The 19,359-nt window shown below is 45.3% G+C and overlaps 1 protein-coding gene across 4 annotated transcripts in view; it reads right to left on the bottom strand.

The window, feature by feature from the left end:
* LOC147445060 (ARM repeat superfamily protein) overlaps positions 1-19,359 on the bottom strand; it is a 178,671-nt gene that overhangs the window by 63,496 nt on the left and 95,816 nt on the right. For all 4 annotated transcript variants that reach the window (XR_015190076.1, XR_015190077.1, XM_086527548.1 and 1 more), the window contains 7 exons: positions 16,615-16,751; positions 16,468-16,513; positions 10,219-10,431; positions 9,606-10,112; positions 9,400-9,534; positions 8,932-9,147; positions 8,756-8,845 (listed from right to left, as the gene is read on the bottom strand). Coding sequence is in view for 2 of the 4 variants with exons in the window: in XM_086527548.1 (XP_086383674.1) it covers positions 8,756-8,845; positions 8,932-9,147; positions 9,400-9,534; positions 9,606-10,112; positions 10,219-10,431; positions 16,468-16,513; positions 16,615-16,751 (1,344 nt within the window). In the remaining 2 variants the exon portion in view is untranslated. The remainder of the gene's footprint in view (positions 1-8,755; positions 8,846-8,931; positions 9,148-9,399; positions 9,535-9,605; positions 10,113-10,218; positions 10,432-16,467; positions 16,514-16,614; positions 16,752-19,359) is intronic.

Genomic DNA, 19,359 nt, shown 5'->3' on the forward strand with positions numbered 1-19,359 from the left:
ATTATCATACTAGAGGATTTCAATGCTAGGATTGCCCACCACTAGACAATATTTTATGATACTTCCAAGGAGATGCTTAGGGAGCTGGACGTCACAGAGATGGGTCTATTTAGACTATCACAAGATGAGGAATACAATGAATAGATATGGGAACCGCACATAGATTGGCCATTGTGAATGGCCTACAAAGATTTTCGATAGCTGGAGGTTTTACTTGCTTTCCACACCGACATGGTGCCAGCACACTGGATTATGTTATGGCCCAGCCAGGTCTCATTCCATTCTTTCAGGATTTCAAGGTGGGTACTCGGCCAGTTGGAGTAGCATTTGATCATGCTATCTTGTCTTTCACCCTGACCTTTCAGGATTTCATGGTGGGTACTAGGCCATTTGGAGTAGCATTTGATCATGCTATCTTGTCTTTCACCCTGACCTTTCAGTTCAGCACAGCTCCATTACGAGAGGTCCCCACACACACTGGGTATACCTTCATGAGGGAGACGGATTTTGTGTATATGGATGAGATATACAAGCAGCTATGCAGCCAGGAACCAGGACGGCCACTAGATAAACTCACTCACATACTGACAGAGACGCTCCATGATGCAAGATCAGAGGCATACCCCCACAGCCAGCAGCCCACATGGAGACGATCTGGGAGCATGCCCTAGATCAGTTGGTATGATGAGGAGTGTAGAAAGACGAGGATCAATTTACAGAGGGAAGTGCTCATCGGTATTACCACACATAGACAGTCACGGATTATCTTTCACCGCCTAGTGCAACGAAAGAAAAGGGCTTGTCTATCTCAGCTAGAGCGGGATCTGTATCAATTATTTATGAGTCAAGACTCAGGCGCAGCATGGAGGCTATTCCACGAGCATTCACCACTACCAACGGTCACCTCCATTGAGACATGAGAGACATGCTAAGAGACATGTTCTTTCTTTACTACCGAGAGGGTAAGGAAAGCCATTGACAGGATGAAGACAAGGAGAGCACATGATCATGATGGTCTGGTAGCAGAGCACTTCATCCATGCCAGAGATATGCTTGCAGAGCTTCTGGCTATGATGTTTAATCGAGCTATGTATGAAGGCTTCCCGGAGACTTGGAGTATGTCTACGATTGTGCCTATTTTCAAGTCAGGAGATCCCATGATTCCCGTGAATTATCGCACCATGTTGGTCACACATTAGCTAGATTGTATGCATCCATTCTTGAGCAAGAGCTGAGTAGATGGGCACAGCGAGAGGGCATAAGAGCATCAAGGCAAGCAGGTTTCAGGAGAGGTTTCTCCACTCTTGAACAGATTTTGACACTCAGAGCTATTATTGAGGAGGGTAGACACCATGGCAAGAGGATCTATTGTAGCTTTGTGGATTTCCGCAAAGCTTTTGACATAGTGTCGGGAGCCAGACTTATACGCAGACTACAAGACATGGTTGTGTCTACAAAGCTGATATGGGGTATTCTGGCTCTATACAGGACAGTTATGGGGCGGGTATGCACCACTGAGGCGCGAGGGAATGTCTAACATGGTCCACTCCACTATTGGAGTAAAGCAGGGATGCCCCCTATCCCCGACTCTATTTGGGATGTATGTGGATGAGTTTTCGGACTATGTAGAGAGTCAGGGAGATAGGGGGGCTTAGCTAGCAGGGACAAGATTCCGCTGTTACTATATGCTGATGATATTGTGCTGATTCCTGCTCTCCAAAGGGGATGCAGTGTCATTTGGATGCTCTGCATACATTTGCTAGTGACAGTGGATTGTCTATGAATCAGGGGAAAACCAAGGTTATGGTGTTCCACACCACACCACAGTGGGTCAGGAGGTCAGTACCCACATTTACGTATGGCCAGGAGACTGTGGAGTACACAGATGCATATACTTATCTTGGGGTAGTCTTCGGTGGACCGGTATTTTCACTGAGGAGAGCATGAGAAACTAGACTGACGAGAGCATATGCAACTTTGGGAGGACTGGAGAGGATGTGTTCGCAAGTTCCGTTTCAGGAACCGCGAACAAAGCTCTGACTTTTTGACACTCTAGTGACTCCAGCTATGCTCTATGGAGTTCAGGTATGGGGACCCTCAGTAGACCACCATGGGAGATCTGGCAACCATATGGATGGAGATGTATGGAGAGGCCTTTGGTCTCTATGATCACTCGGATAATTCGGGCTAAGGCCTCAATACTACATGAGATTATCCGAGCCGTGCTGGCCGCCCCCCGTGGTGCAGGCATTGACTAGATCAGTATCCTTTATGCACGGTCTATGGGATCTCCCCAGGGACAATACGCTCGGCTTGCCCTGGAGTCATCTCAACAACTAGCTCTACAAGGCCATACAGCATGTTGGTATGGACAAATGACAGCATGGTTTCAGTCGCATGGTCTCAACATGGATGGATTACCTCCGCTTCAATACTCCCTGGATGCACCCTCCCTGTCTCTCACACGGACAAAGATCACCAGACTCATACGTCACGATATGATTCAACTAGATACCTAGAGCACATGGATACAGCCGACACAAGAGTTGGGCACGAAGATGGCCTTCTACAGAGAGCATCTTCTCCAACTCACGGAGGACGGCTTTGTGACTAGGCTTGCATACATGGATACACACTTATCTCATGGGATAAGATGCGCTATAGGACAGATACGCACATCCTCACAGATCGAGACTGGCCGTTTTCGAGGGGTACCAGCAGGGGCAAGGATATGTCACCTATGTAACTTAGAGCCAGAGACAGAGCTGCACTACACATGTCACTGTTCGGCATACTATGAGATACGCGGCCGCTTCCATTGCCTGTTTAGAGAAGGTTTCGGATCTTTTTCTAGAGTCATGAGATACAAGGAACAGAGATGTCTCGGATTATTCCTGCTAGAGCTGCGCAAACTTAGGGAGAGTATGCTGAGGACATCAAGGAAAGACAGTCTCAGAGACGAATCATAGATTTCTTTACTAATGGAGCAGTCATTACAGCACATCTCAAAGCCTACTCATACTAGAGGTACGTGCTTGACTGAGCCACTGAGCTTGGCAGATCCAGACGCCCACGACTTCGCAGGGACTCCCACTACCAACGAAGGCTGCAACAGAAGATACAGATCACTCTAGCTCGACATGCAAGACGCCCAACCAAAGCACTAACCATGGAGGTCGATGAGATCCGAGAGCGACCGATGAGAGATTTCATCTGAGCCCCCCAACGCCCCCCCTTCCCTCCTTTCTCCTTAGTATTTTAGTGTTAGTTCTTTGTAACTTTGTAATTTCCGTACTCAGACATGGTCTCGGATTTACCAATTGTAACTTTTTGGTCTCATAGGTCATTTTGGCCTTTTGAAGATGTTAATATAACATTTCATTTCTCTATTTATTTTCAACCTATTAATTGTTCGAGTGCGCTCCCCTTTGTGACAATCTATCCATGCTAAATTTGTGTAGCTCAAACCAAGATGATATCTATGCAAACTAACATGAAATATCACCCTCACTAGCAACCTATCACCATGACTCAAGCGCTAGTCCTGCATATTTATCGCATAGGAGATCCCATGTGCTATGAATGAAAGACACTGATCTAGCAAGAGCCTTCACTACACTCGGTGGTGCAGTTATCTCGCCTGAGGGTTTCACCCAAATCAGCCTGAGATGATGGATACAAGTGGTCGCTCCATGGATCTCCATCCATCAAATGTGCTCCCGGATCTACTATGATGATCCAAGCTAGGCCCATCTCTACACTCCATAAAGCCTAGTAGAGATGACCAAAGTGACAAATAGCCACAGCGCAGCCCTGAACTTGCACCTGTGAACATATCATCTCTAGTCTTCCAAATGTTGCATACATATCCCCTCCTCAAGCTCGCCTCTACAACACCTCTCATAAAGAAAGTAGGTTCACAAAATACAACACCAAGATATTTATAGGAGTCTACATACTCCACTATCTCCTGTCCTTATGTAAAAATAGGTGTTGATCTTCTGTTACTGTGACAGGTGTTGATCTTCTGTTACTGTGGTAGGTGTTGAAAATACATATTGTATCCATGTCTCTGTACAAGTAATGCTTGGATAGAGAGAGAAATGAAATGAAATGAAATGTTATATTAACGTCGTCAAAAGGCCAAAATGACCTATGAGACCAAAAAGTTACAACTGGTGAATCTGATATCATGTTTGAGTACGAACCTAAAACTAAAACTAAAAGAACTAAACACTAGAACACAGAGGAAGGAAATAAATCTGAAGCTGATTCGGGATTGAGAAGAGATACAGGGGGGAGGGGTTGGTGGGTTCAGATGAAATCCCTCATCGGTCGCTGTCGAATCTCATCAACCTCCTCCATGGTCAGTACTCTAGTTGGGCGTCTTGCATATCGAGCTAGAGTGATCAGTATCTTTTGTTGCAGCCTTCGTCGATGGTAAGAGACCCCCTGAGGTCGTGGGCGTCTGGATTTTCCTAGCTCAGTGGCTCAATCAAGCAGCGTACCTTTGGTGTGGGTGGGCTTTGAGATCTGCTGTACTGACTACTCCTCTGCTTTCACTGGCCGGTGTATCAAAATCTGTGCTCCGTCTCTGAGACTGTCTTTCCCCTGATGTCCTCAGCAAGCTCTCGCTAAATCTGCGCAACTCTAGTAGGAACAATCCGAGACACCTCTGATCCTTGTATCTCATGACTCTAGAAAAAGGTCCGAAGCCTTCTCTGAACAAGCAGTGGAAGCGGCCGTGTATCTCATAGTACGTCAGGCAATGACATGTGTAGTGTAGCTCTGTCTCTCGCTCTAAGTTACATAGGTGACATATCCTGGCCCCTGCCGGCACCCCTCGAAATCGGCCAGTCTCGATCTGGAGCTGATGTGAGGATGTGGATATCTGCCCAATAGCGCATCTTATCCCATGAGATAAGTGTGTATCCATGTATGCACGCCTAGTCACAAAACTGTCCTCCGTGAGTTGGAGAAGATGCTCTCTGTAGAAGGCCATCTTCGTGCCACACTCCTATGTCGGCTGTATCCATGTGCTCCTGGTATATAGCTGAATCAGATCCTGGCGTATGAGTTTGGTGATCTCTGTCCATGAGAGAGACAAGGAGGGTGCATCCAGGGAGTATTGAAACGGAGGCAATCTATCCATGTCGAAACCATGCAACTGAAACCATGCTGTCATCTGTCCATCCCAACATGATGTATCGCCTCGTAGAGCTAGTTGTCGGCTGTATCCATGTGCTCCTGGTATATAGCTGAATCAGATCCTGGCGTATGAGTTTGGTGATCTCTGTCCGTGAGAGAGACAAGGAGGGTGCATCCAGGGAGTATTGAAACGGAGGCAATCTATCCATGTCAAAACCATGCGACTGAAACCATGCTGTCATCTGTCCATCCCAACATGATGTATCGCCTCGTAGAGCTAGTTGTCGAGATGACTCCAGGGCGAGCCGAGCGTATCTGTCCCTTGGGAGATCCCGTAAACCGTGCATAAAGGATACTGATCTAGTCAATGCCTCCACCACGAGGGGGAGGGCGGCTAGCTCGGCTCGGATAATCTCATGCGACATTGAGGCCTTTGCCCGGATCATTTGAGCGATCATAGAGACTAGAGGCCTCTCCATACATCTCCATCCATTTGTGTTGCCAAATCTCCCATGGTGGTCTACTCAAGGTCCCCATACATGAACTCCATAGAGCATAGCTGGAGTCACTAGAGTGTCAAAAAGCCAGAGCTTTGTTCGCGGTTCCTAAAACTGAACCTGCAAACACATCCTCTCCAGTCCTCCCAAAGCTGCATATGCTCTCGTCAGTCTGGTCTCTGATGATCTTCTTAGTGAAAACACCAGTCCAGCAAAGACTACCCCCAGATAAGTATACACATTCGTGTACTCCACAGTCTCCTGGTCATACGTAAAAACGGCGTTGACCTCCTGACCCACTGTAATGTGGTGTTGAACACCATAACCTTGGTTTTCCCCGGGTTGACAAACAATCCACTATCACGAGCAAATGCATGCAAAGCATCCAAATGACGTTGCATCCCCTCTAGAGAGTCGGAAATCAGCACAATATCATCAGCATATAGTAACAACGGAATACATTTCCCTGCTAGCTGACCCCCCCTGTCTCCCTGACACTCTACATAGTCCGAAAACTCATCCACATACATCCACAAAAGAGTCAGGAATAGGGGGCATCCCTGCTTTACTCCAATAGTGGAGAGGACCATGTCAGACATTCCCTCAGTGGTGCGCACCCGCCCCATCACTGTCTTGTAGAGGGCCAGAATCCCCCATATCAGCTCTGAAGGCACACCCATGTCTTGTAATCTACGTATAAGTCTCGCTCTCGGCATTGTGTCAAAAGCTTTGAGGAAATCCACAAAGCTACAATAGATCCTCTTGCCATGGTGTCTACCCTCCTCAATAATAGCTTTGAGTGTCAGAATCTGGTCATGAGTGGAGAAACCTCTCCTGAAACCTGCTTCCCCTAGTGCTCTTATGCCTTCTCGTTCTGCCCATCTACTCTGTTCCTGTCCAAGGATGGATGCATATAGCCTAGCTAATGTGTGACCAACCATGATGGTGAGATAATTCCCAGGAATCATGGGATCCCCTGACTTGAAAATAGGGACAATCGTGGACATACTCCAAGTCTCAGGGAAGCCTTTATACATGGCTCGATTAAACATCATAGCCAGGAGCTTTGCAAGCATATCTCTGGCATGGATGAAGTGCTCTGCTACTAGCCCATCATGATCATGTGCTCTCCTTGTCTTCATCCTGTCAATAGCTTTCCTTACCCTCTCGGCAGTAAACAAAGAACACGTCTCCGAGCATGTCTCTAGTGGGTCTGGCAGAGGTGGTTGTCATGAAGCTGTGTAGAGAGATGTGGCATATTTCCCCCATGTCTCCGTGGAGGTGGTCACTGGTGGTGGTGAATGTTCGTGGAATAGCCTCCATGCTTCGCCTGAGTCCTAACTTATAAATAGCTGATACATCTTGCTCTAGCTGGGATAGATGAGCCCTTTTCTTTCGTCGCACTAGGCGGCGAAAGATAATCCGTGACTGTCTATGTGTGGTAATACCCATGAGCACTTCCCTCTGTAATTTGATCCTCCTCTCTCTACACTCCTCATCGTACCAACTGTTCTGGGGCATGCTCCCCGATCGTCTCCGTGTAGGCTGGCTGTCGGGATACGCTTCTGATGCTGCATCGTGGAGCGTCTCTGTCAATATCTGAGTGAGTTCATCTAGTGGACGTCCTGGCTGCTGGGTGCAAAGTTTCCTATATATCTCATCCATATACACAGAGTCCGTCTCCCTAATGAAGGTATACCGGATGTGTGTGGGGACCTCTCTTAATGGAGTTGTGCTGAACTGAAACCTCAGGGTGAAGGACAAGATAGCATGATCAACTGCTACTCGAACTAGCCTAGTGCCCACCATGAAATCCTGAAAGAATGGAATGAGACCTGGCTGGGCCATGACATAATCCACTGTGCTGGCACCATGTCGGTGTGGAAAGCAAGTAAAACCTCCAGCTGTCGAAAATCTTTGTAGGCCATTCAAAATGGCCAATCTATGTGCGGTTCCCATATCTATCAAGTAACTACCATACTCGGTGTATTCCTCATCTTGTGACAATCTGGATAGACCCATCTCTGTAGCATCCAGCTCCCTAAGCATCTCCTCGGAAGTATCATAAAATATTGTCTGGTGGTGGGTAGTCCTAGCATTGAAATCCCCTAGTATGATAATATCACCGTCCTTAGAAAAGTCCCATATGTCATTGTCCAAAATAGCAAAGGGGGATTGTCCTCTAGGTGATGCATATATTGACGTACTAGGAGGAAAGTAACAGATAGCAATGTGGAGGTATCTGCCCGTCTCTGCCCTAAGCCTCACTCACATTTACCTAGCATGCTCATCCTTGCACGCTATATATATCAATGGCTGCAACTCCTCCCTGAATAGAACTGCCACTCCCCCTGAGCCTCGTCCCCGATGCTCCGATCTGGTCTCCTGTCTGTAGGCTGTCTCCCATCTATATCCGCTCACCTATGGCATGGATTGCCCAGGGGCTTGATGCATCTCAAAGTAGAAGATGATGTTTCTCCCTGTGAAGCTATCCTCAAAGGCCCCTACATCAAGACGAAGTGATCCGTTACAATTCCAGGTTTCCATCTTTAGTGTGGTCTCATACGTAGAAAAATGGATCGAGATTGTCAAGAAAGGGAAAGGCAAGGAAACAACCCCCATCCCCACACCAACCATCATCAACTTGACACTAGAAGAGGAGCAAAGGAGACATGTGCGGGCCTTACACGTAAGGATATGTGGCCTGAAAGACCAAGATCATGTGGATGAAGAGATGAAAGAACTCATGACTCTGGTGGGGCTCAACGAGCAGACGCATACAAGGGCCTGGAGAGTGGGCACTAAGAAAAGCAGGAGCAACGGAGAAACCTTGAAGGAAAGGGCACTCATTCTCCGCTTCCCCTCCATGGAAGCGAAGAAGGACTTCCTTAAGAAGAGACCGACCCTGAAAAAGACTGGCATCTTTCTTGGAGATGACCTCACCCTCTCGCAGATTGCTCATATGCAAGAAGTAATGCCGGAAATTAGAGCAGCAAGGGAAAAGGGGAAGATTGCTTTTTACAAGGATGGAAAGGTGGTGATGAGAGAGAGAGAGAGAGAGAGAGAGAGAGAGAGAGAGAGAGAGAGAGAGAGAGAGAGGAGGTTGGAACCTGTACAAAGCCTTCCTTGAGGACCTCCGCCACACTGCTCAAAAATCCATGGGTGTACTCCCGCAATTCGCTGTAGTCAAGAGAGAACCCCTACTAAAAATAAACGAGAGATTATCGCCTGTTGAAGAAAGACCAAAGTCGCAAGAAAGCACATGCTACAACCTAAAGTACTCAACTGTAATAGCAGCTTCAACAAATTCATGTACCACAAATTGCATATTTTCGCATCCAACAGCAATAGCAACAATCCCAACAAGCTCTGTGGCTCTTGCTCGTGCAGCAAGATCCTCATCCTTTGTCAATACCATGAAATGCTTCATCATTTCTAACACCCGTACAGCATAGGGGACAAACGCCTGCTCAGCTGCAGCTGCAGCTGCTCCTATAGCAGACTAAAAATAAAGACCATGTTGGCTGTTACAAATAACTATCAACAAAACAAAAAAGCTCACAAACAACTTTATTGAAACCTTAACAGCAACAAACTTCAGCATATCAGAGAAAATACTATCAAAACACCTCTTGTATGAGATACGAAACACATCCAAGCACCACACAATGCTTAACACCAAAGGAAAACCATCGTAAGCTAGTGACACTCCTCAGAACTTCATACTTTATGAATGCTGAAATAAAGACTTTACCATGCAGGTCTCTTGAAGAACACGTCGACCATTTTCCAATGCTTGTAGAAGCTTTGCCATGAGAGGCTCCAAATAGGGAAGAATCTCAGTCCCCAGGTTTTCACAAAATGCTGCGAGTGCATAATATGCTTTCTCCTGTGACATAAGACTTTAGAAATTAAGTGCCCCTGAATAGAACCCTCTTATTCAAATTCACAACTTATTACCTGCACCTCTGAAGAAGCATCGCTTAAAACATTGAAGATGCAAGGAAGGACCGTCTCATAATGTTCAACAATCTCAGGCTGCAAGTGTTCTGCAAATTGCCCCAATGCAAAGCTTGCTGCTCCTCTCACCATTTGTTCAGAGTCCTGTAAAGCCTGAAGGACTACCCGCAATATGTCAGGGAGCTTTTTTTTCATTACTTCAAAGCACCCTTCAGAAATTACTCCGAGGACCATTACTGCTGCTTCACGACAGTTAGGATCTGGACTGCCATAGCTTCCAGCTGCAAAATCCAGGACAACAGGGAACACATACTTTTTGGGAAGACTCAATGCCATTGTATCCAGAACTTCTGCAGCAGCACGATCCATCGAAAGCTCATCCTCATCTTGTCGATTATTTACCTCCGCAAGCAGTGGGCAGATTACCTTCAGTATAGGATGAACAGCCTTGTACTTCACCAAAGTCTTGGGTTTATATTTAGAAAGCCATGATAATATTTGAATAGCCTGAAGGATCCCCACCATAAATCCTTGAATTCAACCGACATGTTCTTATGTCTTACATATTGCCTAACAATGACCTTAATGCATGCTTAGCAGACAAGAAATACACCTGATGTCGCACGTTTATTTCAAGTTCTTTGTTGGAACACACTTCCAATGCAAACTGGACAATTTCTGTGATTGATGAGCCAAGGACAGGCACAGGCGATTCAACAAGTTCATCAAAAATTTCAAATGCAAGAATCGCAACCTCCTCACTCCCATTTGCCAAGCATTCCCGAGAAACATTCAGGATATGTGGAACCAACTCCCGAAACTTTACCTATCATATAACAGGATGCGAGAAGTAAAAGTCAAATAATAGAACAGAAAAATATAACTTAGTAAAAACGCAGGTTCCAAAAAAATGTGATTTATTCTGCATGCAAGAGTCTTGTATTATACCACATAATCCCATCAACTTACCGCATAAGTTGTATTGTACCACATAATCACATCAACTTACCGCAAAAACATACAACTTAGTAAAAATCGCAGGTTCCCAAAAACTGTGATTTATTCTGCACGCAAGAGTCTTGTATTGTACCACATAATGACATAATCGAACTATTCCCACAAAAGTTCTCCGATTGTGGTGTTGAGTTGAAATACTTATTACGTCTACTTACCCCTACCCCCCCTTCCTAAAACCCCCCCAAAAACAGCACTCTCTCTCCAGCACCTGTTGTGAGCAAAGAGTTCTCAGATAACAAATATCTAAAATGCCTACTCTCTAAGTGCTTAGCGCACTTAGAGCATATCTCCAAGCTTCATAGTTCTTAAGACCTAGAGTTGATTAGAAGAGCACAGCAGCCCATAGCTGTGCCTACCAAGAACATTCAGAAACAAATCCCTGACCCCTATATGGTTGCTGAGATCATCATCAGCTCCTCTGTTTCATGTACATCATTGTACAATCAGGTTTTGCCCCCCTGATTCTTGTCTTCTGGCTTCTACCAGTTCCAAGGTTACAAAGTATCTATTTACTAAATCCGGGGAAACAAACCCTCAGCACTGAGCGCAATCAAACCTAGAATCCCCAGAAATACAGAGATACAAAAGTATGCATTTGTGCCACTATACAAGAGAAACAGCAAGACTCTGGGCCTCAACTTGCTGCAAAAATCTTCCCTAGGCTCTATTTCGATCCGAGCAGTGCAACAAACAAAAGTGTCCAACTTCCAGCTCCAAAGCAGTAGTCCTTATCAACGAGCTCAAAATTACAATTACAATCACCAAAGTGCGTCCCTCTTAACCGGATCTTTGAACACATCCAAGCGACACAATAACCACGACTCCAAGCCTCAAAAAATCCTCCAACCACCATGTCAAAATGCACTCTTACATCTCATGGCTGCCGCAGCCTCTTGCACCCCCCATGAGGTGAGTCAAGAAAATAACTCCTGGGTGAGCCACCAAACAAACCATGTCAATCTTCATAGAGCATCTTCAATCTGACTGGCAATACCTAAAAAAGGTCCCATTGCCTAACCACTGCTATACTTACCATCTCTCTAGTTGTTCAAACAAAACAAGTTGGGACTTTCTATCCTAGAGAATATCACATTGGATTGAAACTAAAAAGTATGCATTGAACACATCCTTGTCCATAAAAAACACCACTCATCAATGCAACTCAAATTCAGATCACCTGGTACCGCAGCTCACCATCCATGACATTTCCCCCTTAAATCTCCAGGGGCCAGACATTAAAAAATACATGTGCATGACATCAGAAGGCACTACAACTGTGTATGCACTATGTAAGAACCAAATCCTCCACTGATCTGGAGAACGATCAAGTGTCTACTCTAGAATAGTCATGCCTCTCTGCTTATTATCCATCACCATCGACCTTTGTAAATTTCCTCTCTCTGTCTAACTCAGACACTCACTCTACTGAAACCGGCTGGCACAGCTCGACGGGCGGTGATGTACTCCACAAAATTGCAATCATAGAACTTGAAAAGGACACAATCACCTGCATAGAGGGGCCAAGTTTCCCTCAAAAAGGTATTGCCCCTAAAGTAGGTACCTCTGGTAGTGTTCCTTTACTCTATTAACCTCCAAAACGACTATAATTTTTCTCACACAAGGAAGAGATGCACTCGGACTGTGTTCTGTGTATGCAAACTAAGCACTAAGCTCTCTTTTTCTGAATCTAAGTTGCTAACAAGTACTGGCTTAAGAGTATGAGTCACTTTTAACAATAACAGGAAGAAACCCTGAAAGCAGTATGTAGGGATGTAGCTTTTGTCACATATCCAAGTCGTCAAAATTTGACGTGTCGTGGTCTGCCATGTTAGCAAATCTACAGCGACAATGTTTGCCACATCAGCAGCCCTGCCATGCCATCTGGTGGTGGCATACTCCCTCTCAAAAGAAGAGTAATCACCCCCAATTACATATATCAAAACAAAAACTCAACAATACAAAATCGGGAAGGCATTGAGTACTCCATTGCCTCCATATGTGAAACTTTCTAAAAAGGATTGCCCTAAGTCTAAAGAGGAAAAGGCTGAAATGGCTAAATTGCCTTATTCATCTGCAATTTGATGCATGCTATGATTGCTACACGTCCCAACATTGCTTTTGCAGTGGGAGTACCTTGCTGCCCTTACATAACCTATGTCAATAGGCTGCCACCTGTCAACTTCTAGTTGCCCTGCTGCCACCTCTTTCTTGATGTGCAACATCAAATTCTCTACTCTAGCTCCCTATCAACATCTCTTTCCATAACAGTTGCAACATCTCCTTCCTCTCTCTCTCTCTCTTTGGTATGTATGTGGATGAGGTTTCTGACTACATTGAGCGAGATGGTGATAGAGGTGCACAACTGGCAGGAACATGGATTCCACTATTGTTATATGCTGATGATATTGTGTTGATCTCCAACTCTCCTGAGGGGATGCAACGTCACTTGGATGCTTTGCATAGGTTTGCCCATGAAAGTGGTTTATTTGTCAACCTTGGTAAAACCAAGGTCATGGTATTTAATACCACCCCACAGTGGATGAGGAGGTCAGCGCCCACATTCACATACGGCCAGGAGACAGTGGAGTATACAGATGCTTACATCTACCTTGGAGTGGTTTTTAGTGGACCAGCATTTTCATTGAGAAGAGCAACAAAGACTAGATTGACTAGAGCCCATGCAACATTGGGTAGAATGGAGAGGATGTGTTCACATGTTCAGTTTCAGGAGCCTCGGACGAAGCTCTGGCTCTTTGACACCCTCGTGGCTTTTGCATTGCTCTATGGAGCTGAGATTTGGGGACCTTCATTGGACCATCATGGGAGGACGAGTCGCATTGATGGATGGGGGGACATGGAGAAGCCACTAGTCTCTATGATCTCACAGCTCATTAGAGCCAAGGCTTCAGTACCACGTGCCATTATCCGAGCAGAGCTAGCTGCTTCCCCACTAGTGGTTGAGGCGCTCGCCAGATCGGCCTCCTTCATACACCGCATGTGGGAACTTCCCAGAAACAGATATGCCCGCCTTGCACTTGAGTCCTCTTGACAGTTAGCCATGCAAGGAGATACAGCATGCTGGTATGGGGAGATGACATCATGGTTTCAGGCACATGGGTTCAGCATAGACAGACTGCCCCCCTTCCAGTACTCACTGGATGCACCCTCTCTGACGCTCACACAATCCGACATCTCCAGGCTCATCCGCCAGGACCTGACTAAGCTAGACACCAGGAGGACATGGTTACAGCCAGCACAAGAGCTGGGCACGAAGATGGCTTTCTACAGAGAGCATCTTCTCCAGCTCACGGAGGACGGTTTTGTGAGGAGACCCAGATACATGGACACTCACTTGTCTCATGGGATACGATGTGCTATTGGCCAGATACGCACATCTTCACACCAGCTGAGGATCGAGACTCGGAGATACAGCAGAGTACCAACAGAGGCCAGGACATGCCCCCTGTGTGACCTAGAGCCTGAGACAGAGTTGCACTACACATGCCACTGTCCCGTCTACTACGAGATACGCGGCCGCTTCCACTGCTTGTTTAGAGAGGGCTTCGGACCACTCTAGAGCCATGCAGTACGAGGATCAAAGATGCTTGGGTCTGTTTTTGCTCGAGCTGCGCAGACACAGAGAGAGCATGATGAGGGGAGAGGCCAGCCAATCTCAGAGACGGATCACAGACTTCTTTAGAGCAGACATTCGACACCTGGAAGAGACAGGAGAGCTCGCCGCCTCACACTAGAGTCACACTGATCAACCGAGTGACCGAGCTAGAGAGATCCAGACGCCCACGACTGCGGAGGACTACATAGCATCAACGGAGGATGCATCAGAGGATTCGGATCACTTTGGCCCGACATGCACGACGCCCGGTCAGGCTATTAACCATGGAGGAGATTGATGAGATCCGCCAACAATCGATGCTGGATCTTTTGTGATCTGTGATTTAGCTATCCCACCCAGCGTTTCATACCTAGCTGTTTCGGATTCCATAGCAATTTATTATGTCATTTTATTTTATTTTGTCATTTTCATTACTCTGACTTTGTATCAGATCCACCACATTGTAACTTTTTGGTCTCATAGGTCATTCTGGCCTTTTGAAGACGTTCATATAACATTTCATTTCATTTCATCTCTCTCTCTCTCTCTCTCTCTCTCTCTCTCTCTCTCTCTCTCTCTCTCTCTCTCTCAACCTCAACTATGCACTATGCAAGTACTTTCAAGGCTACTATTGAGCGTGAGCGTGAGCAAGCGCAGGAAGCGGCCGAAGCAAGACGAGCGGCCTTGGAGACCGAGCGTGAGGTTCTAGAGAGACCTACGCATGCAAGAGTTGGTCCAACAGGTTCTCACCTCAAAACCCGAGCCGGCCAAAGATGTTGGTGGTTCATCAAGTGGCGCAAGCCAAGATTTGGACTCCAACAACCCAGTCACAGAGAAGTTGACTTTCAGTAAGTATGATGGTAAGATGGATGCTACTGTTATTCATTCTTGGTTGCATCAATTTAATGCTTATTTTGCAACAACTAAGAAGACAGGCAAAGCAATGCCTTCGATGCTCATCTACTGCCCTCACAGATCTGCCATTGGCTGCCAACTCGCAGTGCGATGTCGTATATTCTGTCATATCCGGTTGGCTGGCTGTCACTTGGCATTTATGCCACAAGCCCTCCATACCACCACCTGGCTGGTATCCAGCTGCTAATTATCATTGGTGCATCGAACCACCCCTACCATGGTGTTGCAGTTAATCCCCAACTGCTACAGGTAACTATGTCCATCCTCTGGGGTGCCGTGTCATCTTCCCACTAAGTACACCAAATCTGCTACCAAACTATACCTTCCTTTTCTGGTACTTTATATTCCTCTTCCTCAATGCTGATTCTGACTGTCCTCTGTGGCACAAGTCTGAGACAGTTGCTTCGGATTGCTTAAAGGAAAAGCGATCAACTGAGCCTGACACCACTAAAACCAGCTGTTACAACTTTACAGGCTGTGAAGTACTGTGCAGAATCCCAATCATAGAACTCGAATTGGAACTTGAAAACAACTTTAAATGGAGAAAAACGTTTACTTGCACAGAGAGGGGCTCACTCGCCACGAAAAAGTATTGGCCCCTAAGATAGGCGCCCCTGGCAATATTTCTTTAATGTATAAACTTCCAAAAAATTACAATTGTTCTCTCACACAAGAGAGGGACAAACTCAAACTCTGTTCTCTGAACAGACCAAGCACAAGGCTCTCTTCTATAGAGCAAAGTGGCTAAAAAGCAACTGACTAAAATGAATGAGAGGCTTTTAATAATAACAATAAACACTCCTAAAAGAATACATAGAGAAAAAGCAGACAGGGACTAGTTGCTTCTGCATTTTGGCCATGTCAACAGACGCTGCCACGTGTGATGGTTTGCCACATTGTCAAAAGCTACCACGTCATGGTCTACCACATCAGTGTTAGCCATGTTACTGATCATATGGAGACATCTGTCCCGGCATCACCTGAAACAAACATCACTCCTCAACCAATGACTTGGTTGTTGCCCTCATCTCTGCTACTGACTTTGACGAATCTGACCCTAATTAGGCTATCCCATATACACCCAAATAGATCAAATACACATAGTCCCACCTTTTAATCACTTGTGTGAGTTATAAGGAGCAAGTAGATAAAAGAGCGGCAGCAAGTATTCAAAAGAGCAGTGTCGCAGCAGTAGCCTCATTTCCAAAAACTAATAATGTCATTTTGAAACAATTGTTTCAGTCTTGCTACATTATCACTACTGTCAATATTAAAAAGCATGTGAATTATAAACTCAGCATATTGTAATCACCTTACCACTTCTTCTTCTGTGTCCAAACAGCCTACAAGAGCTCCCACAGCCCTGACAAGCATGTAATCTTATCAGGAAATGAAACAATGTTAATATGCATTGGCTAAAAGGTTTCAGACAAGTAGGAGCTAAGAAAGACTCTTCATACTCACTTCAGAGCAGCCACTCTTACACGCTCGCTCTCACGATCTTGTAAACCTTTCACAAAGACTGCCTGTAATGTGGAATAGTGGGGTTTTAATGTTTCCCATATGGTCTCTGTAAGTGAGCTGAACAAGATTAGTGCCACCTGCAACACAAGTCATGAAAGAGAGTATAATTGAGTCCAATCTAACAGCCCAAAAGAGAAGCTGGAGCTTGTGTGTGTGTGTGTGTGTGTGTGTGTGTGTGTGTGTGTGCGCGCGCGTGCGCGCGCGCATGCATGCATGCGTGTGCGTGTCAGATGTCAGTTTCTTCAAGGGAAAATTTCGACAACATTATCAAGAATCACAGCCCAGAACATAAGTCAAGTCTGAGCTTCATTCATAGCATTAAAACATGCTTTTTTCTGCCAAAAATTTTCGACAAATATGAGTCTTCGACAACCATCTGGTAAGGTTTAGTTAAATCAAAACCACAGCAAAACTCACGGAGTCCACTACCATTAGATCCTCAGCTACATTATTGATAGAATTAAGAGAGGTTTGAAAATACTAGAACTTCAACAGATATTAAAAATACTTCTTGTTCACGCGCAAGTAAAAGCCATTGTAAACCTTAACCAGTAAAAAACAGTAATGAAATACATCAGTTCATAATCTATTGCAAGCTATAGTTCTGCTATAATACACAATTCAATAATCAATTTCAAGTCAGGACTGGAAAGCTTGAAAACACCATCAGTGCCTTAGCCACATGTTTAACAGAGATAAGCATAAATGTTGATGAGAAGAAAACCAAATCAACCAGTATGCAACCAGTATGCAAACCACTATTCCATTTACTGCATACGAGCAGAAAGCGGTATCAACCAAAAGGTATGCCAACCACTACCCACGAGTTTAGGCAACAATTTAGGCCAAGCAACACCCACATCTGAGGAAGAAATCTCCCATCCAACAGCCAGCAAGCATCATCATCTTATACTCATCATCATCTTATAAGTAAAAAAAGATGCACCTATATTTGGTCAGATCCATTTCCTACCGCAGAAAAACCAAAAAGAAATCGTCATAATTTTTTATCAATCAGTTAAATATACAATTGTCTCAGTAGTAAAAACTGATATAAACTACCAGATGCATCAAAGTCAAAACCACAGCTAGCTATTCAAAATAATAGCCAGTTATGGAATAAGATCGTGACAAAAACCTACAATGCCTATTTGCAAGAGATTAAAAATGATGTTGTATGCAAAGCTTTTTTCTAACAAAGTAGTCCAACATGGCCATCATCAGATTTACAACAGTAATTTACGATAGTTCGAATAATCCTCAACCAAGTATGACAAAGAGTAAAACATGTGAAGTAGCGGACCTTATCATCATCTCCATGTTGTAACAGTTAAACAATTAGAGACGCCACCATCGTCGACTCTTACATAGGTTTTCACAAAATAAAATAGTAAAACAAGGCTAAGTGAGGGTATAGAAAAACCCTCACCTTGGTTAAATAGGCAGCCGATCAGCTTGTGGAGACCACCTCAGACATCATCGAGACCATCAAAGCCATGCACACCTACGAAATAGGCAACCTATCCACCATAGCAGTTTCGAAACCAGGAAAGCAACCAAGTAGCATCTTTCATGATGGAATCCAATAGGGCACTCCATATCCCAAGTATCCAGCAGCCTTGCAGGCCTCAGAGGAGCATAGAAGCACAAACATCTAGGGGTAGCCCAGTAGGCCACGAAGTTAATCGGCATAAGAAGCGGCCATATTGAAACCGGCCCGGCGGTAGACTTTGGCTTTCACCCGAAATTCTTACTTTTACTTTAGACACACACACATAGAGCACTTTGCAAAGGGAGCCTACGACAAGAATTAACACTTTGCACACACACGGCTCGGAAGCTAGAATGCTCTGAGAAGAGGCCGACAACCAGTAGGCCCCAAAATTGGCGCCAATTTCTATTTCTTTATACTTTGAGACGGTAAATTACAAAGTAGAGTCCTGGGAATACTTTACCTGTATCCAGCTAGATACCACCTGTTTTGGCCAAATTTCGGCAACATAACAACCCCAAAACTTGCGCGAAACCAATTCCCCAGCTCACTTCCACTGGCATAAACCCTCTGATTTCTGCCCAAAAACAGTTACTAGTTTTTGCCCTGTTTTCAGCCCTAAATGGTCCCCGAACTGTCCTCTGTCAGTGGGGCACTAATCCCAATGGATCTAGCATCCGTATGGATGAAAAACAGTCGATATACAACACACAACCAGCGCTGAAAACGCACCTGTCTGGTGAGGTTATGACCCTCGCCAGTGCCTGCTTTGGAGTAGCAATTAGCTACTCTTGTTCCTGCTCAAGGAGGATCTTGCCTCAGCACAAAAGCATGAAACCACACAGCTGTACATCAATCAAATGTAGAGCCCTCTTGTGGGACATCACAAACCTGCACGTAGGGGAGAGAGAGAGCACTGTGTAGTGTGCAGGTCATCACTCCTAGCACCACATTGTACATAGAGAGGAAACAAAGCACTCCATAGCTCTTAACCTGTGACAGGTTTCACAAATGAGCCCTCCCAGCTACGAAATTCAGTGCCCAATTGTCTGCAAGAGGAAAGTACACAAAAATGTGCCACTTGGCGCGATTACAAGCATTTTCCCGTTTCGCGGTTGCCACATAAAAATCTCCCGACTGGTTGCCCAGTTGACTTCACTGCAGAGTTCTAGAATGTTCCCCTTGTCATTCTG

This window comes from Adiantum capillus-veneris, chromosome 13 (genome assembly GCF_014529385.1).
Source record: "Adiantum capillus-veneris isolate H3 chromosome 13, ASM1452938v2, whole genome shotgun sequence".
Lineage (NCBI taxonomy): Eukaryota > Viridiplantae > Streptophyta > Polypodiopsida > Polypodiales > Pteridaceae > Adiantum > Adiantum capillus-veneris.